Source organism: Helianthus annuus, chromosome 4 (genome assembly GCF_002127325.2).
Source record: "Helianthus annuus cultivar XRQ/B chromosome 4, HanXRQr2.0-SUNRISE, whole genome shotgun sequence".
Lineage (NCBI taxonomy): Eukaryota > Viridiplantae > Streptophyta > Magnoliopsida > Asterales > Asteraceae > Helianthus > Helianthus annuus.
The window spans coordinates 117,294,771-117,306,345 of NC_035436.2; the positions used below are offsets into that span (position 1 = coordinate 117,294,771).

General features: G+C 37.0%; 1 protein-coding gene across 1 annotated transcript; it reads right to left on the minus strand.

Moving 5' to 3' along the window:
• Positions 1–7,087: 7,087 nt before the first annotated feature.
• Positions 7,088–9,048, minus strand: LOC110892810 (post-GPI attachment to proteins factor 3). The gene is made up of 3 exons (XM_022139955.2): positions 8,792–9,048; positions 7,453–7,714; positions 7,088–7,363 (listed from the first exon to the last, which is right to left on the minus strand). Exons 1-3 carry the CDS (start codon positions 8,887–8,889, stop codon positions 7,088–7,090), a joined length of 636 nt encoding a protein of 211 aa, XP_021995647.1. The 5' UTR covers positions 8,890–9,048.
• Between the last annotated feature and the right edge of the window lie 2,527 nt (positions 9,049–11,575).

An 11,575-nucleotide genomic window follows, 5' to 3' on the forward strand; every position in this document is an offset into this window, starting at 1 on the left:
ATTTTGGTTTCGCATTGGGGACAATGCGAAGTTCAAGTGTGGGGAGGGGGTTAACTTTGTTAACTTTGTTTGTCCTCTATGAAAAAAAAAATCAGAAAATCAGAAAAATCATTCAAAAATACTTATATTTTGTTTATATTTTAATAAATAAACCGGTTGGTTGTGTTTTAGAAAGCTTCGGACTTGATAAAAACTCGACAGGCAAAATATTTTTGAAAAAGGAAACCGGAAAGCGTGACAAACAAAGAAAGACTTACATGATAGTTTTCGCTAATTTACACATATTTTAGTCCCCCGTTTTACCCCTATTTTATGCGTTTTCGGCCGTAAAACCGTCATTCGGATACTTAATTATCTACATTTTTGTTTACAGGCCTAAAACAGCATACCAGACAAGATGATAGCGAAAACGAGGACTTTCCGGATAAAACGACGAAGCTGCGAACCTTCTGTTAGAAAAACTGACCTGGGCGTGTGGCACGGTCGTGCGACCTTGTGCACGACCGTGCATATCCGATGATCCATGAAGACCGGCAGTGAACGAGGGTGCAACTTCGCATTGAAGGCCAACCCGAAATGGCACGGTCGTGCCGTATGCGGAACGGGCGTGCGTATCCGACGATCAAACAAGACCTCGGAACTGAACGACCAAAGAAACAGGCGTGCAACCAGACCTCGGAAAGGAACGGCCATGCCAATTGAAGAACGGCCGTGCGTGTCCGAAGACCAGTCAACGATCTGTGACGTCACGCAGTATGGTGGACCACCACCAATAATTGCTTAAAGTGCACGGTCGTGCGATCGGAGAACGACCGTGCGACGTTGAAAAAGCATAAAAACAGAACAGAACCATTCTATCAGTAACTCTGGAATTTTGGAGAGCTCCACAGGCGATTTTCAGGCTCCGGAAGCATCAGCTTTAGCCCAGATTCAAGCCACATTGCCCGGTTTTGCTCGTTTACTATCCGGATTCTTAATCTTGAGCTTTTTTATGGTTTGGATTTCTAACCTTTCCAGAATTTTGTTAATGTTTCAAGCATTTAGATTAATATTTATGTATTAATCTATGTTTGTAATGAAATTTGGAAGTGTTTTCTATGATTATCTTTGATGATTAGTTTGCAACCTTGTTATTGATATTGATTTCTTGATTATAAGTAATTGTATTGGATGATTGGTGCTTGGTTAGGTAAGATAGTTGCAAAATGAAGCTTATTTAATCATGTATTAGTAAACTTTTAATTTGGTTAACTAGTTTAACTTGGTTAAAATGTGGGCACCATGATACTCTAACGGGTTAGTGGTTTAATAAAATGTAATTATTGTTAATCAAGAAGGCTTGCCCTCACGGAAGGACTCTAACGGGTTAGATGGTGTTGTTATGAATTCTTGCCATGATTTGTTAGCTTAGTTAGTAGTTTCGGCCAAAATTGCTATCTTGGTGAATTTATGTGCAAGATTTGTAAAATGAACTCGGTTGTGATTTAATCTAGTTTATGCTTGTCTCGGTGGTTGCATTGTGTTTATCGGTGTTGCTTTCCTTGATTAAGTGAGGTTAGAAAACTCCTAACGGATGACTAACTTATTTTTAGGAGATTTTTGTAGACATTAATCAATCGCACGTTAAAGAACAATTTTAGGTGGTTAAAGTGTGTTTATCGTTTTAACTTTCCGAATGATTGTCATGTTAGGATTCCCGAAAGGGATACTAATTGTCTTAAATTGGAAAATTGACCGAATGCTTCTAGTGCTAAAACCGACTTAGTTGACATGCTTTGGTTGTGTATTAAGCAAGGCTATTTATATATAATTTACTATGTTTTATAAATATTTGTTTATGTTTATGTTAGTTTAATTAAAACCAAAACAACGTATGTTTTTACCGATAGTTTAGCGACAAAGTTCTAGTATTATTTCTCCGCCCATTTCCGTTGATCGATACTTGGTTCTTACCGATACTTTACTACATATATAACGGGGTACACTTGCCTCTTTCGTGTGTATTTTGATGTAAAAGTAATAATCACTTTTATAAATTTAAAACCAATTCGTGTGTAATTTCATTGTAAAAATATGTACAGTCGCGCACGTACCATTTATACATGATTAGCCTCGAAAATATTTCTTTATGATTGATAATGATGGATGAACTTGAAACAGGAATTCATCAACAATCAAAACAACATTCGCCAATATTTAAATTTGAAATATTCCATAAACCATTAGGAGAATCTAAAGCTGCACAAATTCAAACACCACGTCGTGCCCAACCTAGTAATAATATGAGTCAAGCCAACTCAACATTTCCATCCTTCATTGAAACCGAGCTCGTATACGACTCATCTCGGGCTCAATCCAGCTCATATTTTGAAGACGAGTTGGCTCGGGTTATAATCTAAAACCAAAAAGATCTCAACCAATAAGGTGGCAAACTACCAATATACAAGAAAACACGCTGATTTTACGAACAAATTGCTCAGATGAAATAAAAACAAGTTTTAACGAGCTAATTTATATAAGTCAACCAGCAAGTTGCAAGCCAAGAGCTTTGTGGCAATTCTCTTGGTTCTCATGACAAATCTCAAGCCAATTTCTGGTCAAAGTCTTTCTTGAAGCTTTTATGAACTTTATCTTCTTCACAGTATTTTACAACTATAATAATAAGAAACTGAAAAACAAGATTATCTGTTTCTCAACCAAAGCAAATACATGAACTGAACTTCTCAACAACCATAACAATCCTAACTGGATTACTGAAACATTGCAATTGCAATTTAATTTTAAATACAATCAGGAACAAGGATGAAATGAATTCTTATTCAAACCCATAAACAAAAGCTCCAAAACATACAAAAGCCAAAAGGAAGACCGCACTAAGCGGTACAGACACCGATTTCTAAATCCGTAAAAACCAACGGCCTGGAGCTTTCAAAAAAGAAGAAGAAAAAACCCGAACCAACTTTGACACAAGCTTTTGATACATAAACTCGCCATGTAGACATAAAACACTAGCATGCAAGCAAAAAGGCAGTAGCAAATTAGCATTGTACCTTAATTAACAAAACATATTGGGCAATGTCGCTGTTCTACTTTGTCTTTTTAAGGAGTGCTGATGTCCTGTATCCACTGTCATCATGAATGAAACTCCACCAGATGTAGGATATCGGAATCGCAATGGCGTGTGAAATAGCACGCGCATCCAAACAACCCCAAAAAGGTGGGAGGTCATACATTTGAAAGAAAATAATTAAACATTCTTCGATTGCCACCAACCGAATCTTCCAACTAGACGGGTGGTTAGAAACACCAGCCCAAACTACCCAAACGAGTAGTTGTGCAACCGCCAGTATAAAACAAACCTTCATATTTAAACCTGAAATATACTTAATATTAGTTGTTATGTGTTTCTAGGTGACGTTTGGTTTGTAAAATGACTATGGGTATGTATGTAGGCCTGTAAACGAACTTTCTAACTAGTTATATAAATACAATTGTAAAATGACTACGGTTTGTGTTCAATTATGTTAAATTGTGTTGTTTGTTAAATTATGTTCGTTTACGAACGTGAACTGTTCGTTTAGTTTTTAAACAAACACGAACATGCCCATTTTCTTAATAAACAAACATTAACAAAAAAATGTGTCCGATTACATGTTCATATTCGGTTCATAGTTGTTAATGGCGAATAGCGACAAATAGTGATAAGGTACACCTATATGCTACATAGCGAATAGTGACAAATAGCGGGCAACTATTTTATAAATAGCGATACACTAGAAATTTTTTTAAGAAAATGTATATGTATATTATATCAAATACCCTGATATATATGCTATTTTACATGTATATTTAACAAAAACCTAAACTTCAGCTATTTTATAGCTATATTTAATTTCTATTTATATTAGAAAAACAAAAAAATAAATAAATTTTCGCTATTATCGCTATATGACGCTACAACCCTAATAGCGAGCCTAGACCTATATGCTACGTAGCGCGCTATAGCGATCGCTATTGACAACTATGATTCGGTTAAAGAACACGAACATGCCTCTGTTCGTGTTCATTTGGTTCATTTACAGGCCTATGGGTATGGGTTTGATAACTCTTGGAATGAGAATGGGTATGGAGGATACCCATTTATATGGGTATCAACCTCGTTCTAAGTTCTAACAAACTTGTGCCCTTTTTACCAAACATACTCATCAACCTCGTCCTCCTCCTGAGGAGGAGGAGGAGGAGGAGGAGGAGGAGGAGGAAACTAAGTACTACTCTAATAGCTTGAAGTATAACTAAACAAAGCAACACTAATAAAATAACTGTAAACACATGATATATTAAAAGAAACTGCATGGTGATGATGTATTGGGACTTCTTTTTGCAGGAAATAAACCGAACAACATTAGCAATCTTCATGACCCAATACTTGAAAACCATATACCCGATCAAATTAACGAGTTGGTGACCCAATATACAAGATATTACATCTAACTTTAATACAAAATCTATCCACATTCAAGCGAATAATATTTTAATGAAAAAAAATAATAAATTAATATCTAAATGACTTCTCAACGTGAGCACCAAAAAATAGAATAATACTCTATTCCGTATACGAGTCATAGTTTAGGAAAATTAATTAAAAAAAATATCAATTTATAATTTTATGATTTTAAGGTGATATGTTAAATATGATTGTATACTATAATGCTTTTGGACTTGAATAATATTTGTTTCCTTCAATTTTGATGGTTAATTATGTATTTGCCCATCACATGCCTCTCATGTGACTATGAATTAACTAGAAGATGGATGGATTTAACATGGTGGATTGAAATTGCAATACACTCGAAGGCAACTACGGAATAACGGCTACTGTCGACGTATCACACGGGAGGAGGTGAGAACAGCTCTTAGAAAGATGGGAAGGGCTAAGGCAGTTGGGCCAGATAACATACCGATTGAGGTATGGAAATGCTTGGGAGAAGAAGGAGTACATTGGCTAACTATTTTATTCAATTCTATTTTCAAATCAGGGAAAATGCCAGATCAATGGAGGAATAGTGTAGTAGTACCCATGTATAAGAATAAAGGGGACGCCCAATGTTGTGGGAATTACAGAGGGATTAAGTTGCTAGGACACACTATGAAATTATGGGAGAGAATAATTGAGACGAGAATCAGAAGAGAAACTCAAGTCACGGTAAACCAATTTGGTTTCATGCCAGGGCGATCGACTACGGAAGCAATACATATTCTAAGGAGATTGATGGAGAAGTATAGGGAGAAGAAACGGGACCTACACATGGTGTTCATTGATCTTGAAAAGGCCTATGACAGTGTGCCACGTAGACTGATTTGGGATAGTTTGGAGAGTAAAGGGGTTTCTGGGAAGTATATAGACTTAATTAAGGATATGTATGTTAGGACTGAGACTACTGTCCGAGCGCCTGTAGGGGATACTGATTCTTTCCCTGTGGAGGTAGGACTTCACCAAGGGTCTGCTTTGAGCCCTTTTCTATTTGCAGTTATCCTAGATGAGTTGACAAAGTTAATTCAGGAGGGGTTCTTCCGTGGTGCCTGCTTTTCGCAGATGATATTGTGTTAGTTGCTGATAGTAAACAAAGCCTGAATGCGAGGTTAGAAGAGTGGCGAGCAGCTTTAGAGGGCAAAGGTTTAAGGATTAGTAGATCTAAAACTGAGTACTTGTATTGTGATTTTAGTGGAGTAAACAACGATGAGGACATTCAGATCACCATTGACGGGCAAGTGGTTCCGCAGGTTAATAAGTTCAAGTATCTAGGATCGTTTGTTCAGAGGGATGGGGAGATAGATAGTGACGTTGCCCACCGCATCCAGGTTGGATGGTGTAGGTGGAGAGCTGCCACTGGGGTATTGTGCGATAGGAGGTTCCCAACAAAATTAAAGGGGAATTTTATAGGGTTGTAATTAGACCTGCTATGTTATACGGAACCGACTGTTGGGCCATTAAGGAAGTACAAGCACGCAAGATGGAGGTGGCAGAGATGAGAATGCTAAGATGGATGTGTGGGCACACAAGGTTAGACCAGATAAGAAACGATGTTTTTAGGGAGAGGTTAGAAGTAGCTAGTATATCAGATAAGATAAAGGAGGGAAGATTGAGGTGGTTTGGACATGTGAAGAGGAGGCAGACGATAGAGCCCGTTAGAGTGGTTGAAACTCTCGAGGTGGAAGGGAGGAGGAGTAGAGGCAGACCCAAAATTACTTGGGATGAGCGGATTAGGCAGGATTTGCAAAAATTGCACCTCTCTGAGAACATGGTCCATGATAGGAGCTCGTGGAGACATAGGATTAAGGTTAAGGATTTCTAGGAGAGGGTACAATTGTGTTTCTAGGTATAGTGTATGGTCGTAGATATGTATCTATTTGTATAGGTTGTTTGTATTATATTTGTCTTGTTTACCATGCACTCTTTCACCACTCATGTTATGTTGGTAGCTTCGTACACACACACATACACCTCATGTTCTATTTATTTCTTTTCTGGGTGTTTTGGAGCCGAGGGTCTCACTGGAAGCAGCCTCTCCATCCCTAGGGGTAGAGGTAAGGTGTGCCTACATCCCACCCTCCCCAGACCCTACCAATAGCTTTGCTATTTGTGGGATTTTACTGGGTATGATTGATTGATTGATTGATTGAAATTGCAATAAAATAAGAACCTTGGTATGTAAATTGCAAGACATTTGCATTTTGTAAAATATTGCAATGGGCAATAAAACACAAGGGCCAAAACCTCAATTTACTCTATATTAAATTTATATTTGAATAATAACAAATAATATTTATAAAATTATGACAAAATAACTATATTATAAATAAACTAATAGACATAATTAATATAATTAATTAGTAAATAATAAACGAGTTGAGCCCAAGCCGAGCTCGAGCTTGAAAATTTACCTACGAGCCGAGCTCGAGCTTTTAAAATTTAAATGAGCTCGAGGACAAGCCTAGTCGAGCTTGGGCTAGGCTCGGCTTGCTTGCACCCCTACTGAAAACAAAGTTCTAACTCCCATCAATATCTATCCCACAAACTGAGGAATCCTCAAGCAGTGGCCAAAGAAAATGTATATACACTGTTCACTTTTTTGGGTGGGGAAGAGGGGGCGAGGGTTGCCACGTACCTGCTGTGATAAACAGCACTCCAAAATAAGAAATTCATTGATAAAGTCCCATAGACATGACACAGCCCAGTGTATTCATAGTATGTCTGTCTAGTTGGCCTTAACGGCAACTTGTAGTTCACGAGAATGTAAAAAGATACCCATCCATGAAATTGAACAGCAAGATTAAGAGCAGCGAGTGCTACAGCCACAGGTTCCTGCATACAAGAATAATACTTAGTTACTTATTAAGCTATAAACATATAGTAATAAAATAATCAACATAAAGTACAACAATTTGTAGCACCTCAATCCCAAAGGCGCGTTTCAGGGGCCATTTTCCGTGATATTTAACAGGTGCGCCTCCAGCTTTCTCTCTTTCTTCCTCTCTAGCAAGCATGCATTGGTATCTGCAGCCACTAAGACAATCCCATTTTTTCCATTTTATGTAAAGTGGCTCTTGTAGGTACCACGGGTCACCTACAGATTTCCCGTCAGATGTCATATTGCAGTGTTGGAAGCATTTGGCCCCAACGCATCCCGTCTTCTCGCATTGCTCGACACAATCTCTATTAAACCAGAAATTTCAAGTAAAGGGAACATTAGTGCTTTAAAAAGGAAATTAAAGTAATGTTACCTTATAATATGTGTTCACATCGTGATTGCTGCTTCTTTGGTAAGTCTAAAGAATGTACAGCAAAGTCAAGTGATGAAAAGAGACTAGTTAACTAACATTTAAGATAACTTTACCTTAGCTGTCTGTTTCACATAACCTTTATAGCTTCCCTTTTTCTTATTCTGATTTTCATAATCATTTAACATATCAATAACAACAGGATGTTGATGCGCGTATGCGTTAATTGCATCCCAATCATGAAAAATTGTGGCATAATGCAATCGGCAAACCACAAGCCACCACAAACAGTAACACAAATTCACAAACACAATTCATAAATCTTAACTTCAAACACCTAAAACATGACCACATATACTAGCTATTTCCATTCAGTTCTAATCGAAAGCTTAACAAACAGTCATTTTCTATGCTTCATGAACCAGAGAATCTGCACATACAATCTACATTAACTAAAGTATTTCTAGAATACTTAGTAGCGACTTCATATTGATTTAACCACATTGCCTTCAATCACAAATTACATACTATTTACCTCAATAAACTTAAAATCGAGATCGACTGAAGTGTAAAAGCTAGGGTTTCAAACATAGAAAATCTAAACATTGAAACTGAACGATATACGGACCACAAAATCAAACCAGCTCCAATTCCTAAACAAAACCTACATAAATCACAACCTGTAACACAAATTCACAAAAAGAATTCATAAATTTTAACTTCAAACAGCTAAAAAGGACCACATACAATCTACATTGATTAAATATTTCTATAACACCTAATAACTAAATGGTATTGATTTAATTACAAATTACATACTATTCACCTCCGTAAACTTAAAATCTACACAAAACTGAGATCAAGTGAAGTGTAAACCCTAGGGTTTCAAACTTAGAAATATCAAAACAATCAAACACAATATACGAATCACAAAATCAAACCTAAACAAAAGGTACATAAATCACGAGCTAAAATGACAAACTATAATACAGAAATCAGATATCAAACTTACATGTAAATCGGATCAGCATCACCATCACTGGCGCCAATACAAGCAACAAAGCACAAAAACGCAACAATAATCAGCAACAGAAGACGATAAACCACCATTAGATGAACTAAACAGCGGACTAGAAGATCAAAACACTAGCAGATGACGTAATCAACGATCAACAACTGTATCTTGAGCGGATCATGAGGACCGAAACACGAAGATGATTTGATTGATTTGAAGTTTGGTGAGATTCGATTGTATATGATTGATGATGAAGAAAAATTGAAAGGAATAAGAAAAAGAAAAAAAAATGAATCGTGTGATGAACACGGTGGTGATGAGAGTGGGGGAGAAAAAGGAGGGGTTGTGAAGAGGGACACGTGGCACGTTGTTATCTGTCAGCACGTTGCCATTACTTGCTTGTGACCCAGGGTTTTCGATATTGTCAATCTTTATACAGTGTTTTCCCTAAAGAACCAAACATAATTATTTTTTAACGGATGTAACATAATAATATTGATGTATATGTCACACATTTATGTCATTTTGTTTATTTTTAAGTTGAAATGTAGGTTTGAATTTCCACTATGAATATTTACATTATTCAACTAGTTTAAGTACCTAGGTGATCTTACAATAAAATATCTTATTTAATAGTATTAACATAAATCTTTTATGGTGTAGCAATTGCCCCAACTTCTTCTCAATATGCATCATCCAGCCTTCTCACATGTATCCTCATTTCTAAGACTATCCTAAATGAGCAAGAAAATTACAACACTATGTTAGTGTTACAATGAAATTTAATAAGTGCATTGTAATTCTTTCGGTAGCAATGCATCAACATATTTAAACAAACAACTACAAATAAGAAGTTAGCTCAACTTCTCATAAGAGTACCAAAGGAATCACACAAAATTTTGTCATATAGAATTGTGAATGTTAGCTCAATTTCTCATATATACATGGTGAGTTGTCTGTAGATGGTTGAAAAATGCATATTATATTACTAGTAGAATACTCGCGCGATGCGGCAACGGAAACAGTTTACAATTCGTTTGTTCGTGTTGTGACGAAAGCTTCATGTCCGTGTTTGAGAAAAAACATTGTTTACAAGAATGCTGAGCCATTTTGGCATGTACATTATTTCCATGGTAGGAGGAATCCGATTTCAATATCATACAAAAAGGAATGCAACAGATGATACTACTTTTTGCTATATTTAGTTCAAGGAAGTGTCGACATTTGTACAAAAGTTGGTTATTGTTCATATATTGATTTAAGAGATTTTTGAGTAAAATGCACGGATAGTCCCTGTGGTTTTGTAAATAACACCTACAGTCCCCAACTTTTGGAAATTACACCGGTGCTCCCTGTAGTTTGACAATTTGTTACTCGGATAGTCCCTGGAGTGGATATGGGTTAGTTTTCTCAGTTAAGTGAGTGTGAAATGACCTTAATGCCCTTACTGTATTAAGAGTCAAGGTTGGTGAGAGGGGCATTGAGTCCTAAGGTATGGGGTATGACCAAACCAAACCAATTCCATCTCACAAAATCTCCCAAAGCAATTGCACAAGCAAACCAAAAACATAATGCTCTGTCTTCCAAGTAGTTGATCACAGATTTCACCTCAGTTGATCTTAGCCCTTGAAAAGTCCATCTCTGGATGCAGCACATATTTAAAGTCAAACCACAAAAACCTAATAACTTTGTGTGTATAAGAGCCAAATTTACCTCAGCCATGAATTTTTTCAGAATGTCTTGTTTTCGCAGATTTAGAGGGTTTGTGCTTACGCAGATTCAGAGGGTTTGTGCAGCGGAAACCTGGGTCTTGTGCGGTTGATTGAGGGGAGAAGATGGAGGTGTATTAATGGCGGATGAGTGCCTATGGTTTTTGATCGAGGCTTTTTGTTGGTTTTTGGCTTCAAGGTGTTTTCTAAAAAAGTGCTCGGGTTTGTCAAGCGGTACTTTTATGTCTTTGTCGGAGGTGGAGGTCATGCACCAAACTGTATTCCTGCGAATTATACAGAATTGTGTGGTTTTTTGCGAACAAAAACAAAAAGAAAGCTTGATCAGAAGGGTAGCATGGCCCCGTGCTGTGGCTGGCACACCCGTGTTGTCCATGAAAAACTTTCTGTTTTCAGGTTCCCAGTACTGGAAGTTCAGCATGGCCCCGTGCTCCTGTAACACGACCCCGTGTCAAGTATTCTAGTAACAAGAAAACAGGTTTTCCCAGATACTGCAGATTTAACACGGCCCGTGTTGATCCCACACGGCCCCGTTGTAACACCCCGAGAATATAAATCCTTATATTAGAAAATTCAAAGAGTTAATAAACAAGAATTTACCAACTAGGAACTTAACCTAGTTAAATTCAAGTCTTGAAATAATACATATTATGGTTAAAACACTTAAACTTAGATAAAATCATAGTTAAGGGTCTAAACTTGTCAAAAATCGAAAGTTAGTTACTAATTGTAACAAAACCAAACCAAACACACCAAAATTGGTGTGTCTGGTCGATCAAGGAGAAAAGGGGCGAACAGGGGATTCTCCAAACCCTAGCTTCACACTAAAATCTGCAAATTGAAGCCTCAACTCCGTTCCAAATCAAGTTCTAAACACAAATTAGCAAACCCCTTGTTGTAAGGATCCAAAAGGTATGTAAAATCTTGGTATTTTGATCCATCACGAATTCTAGGTTAACTTTGAAAAACTGAAATTTAGCCTAGATATGTAATGCATGAATGAATCTTGAAGTAATTTGATGTCTATGGTTAAACCCTAGGTGATTCCTTGTCA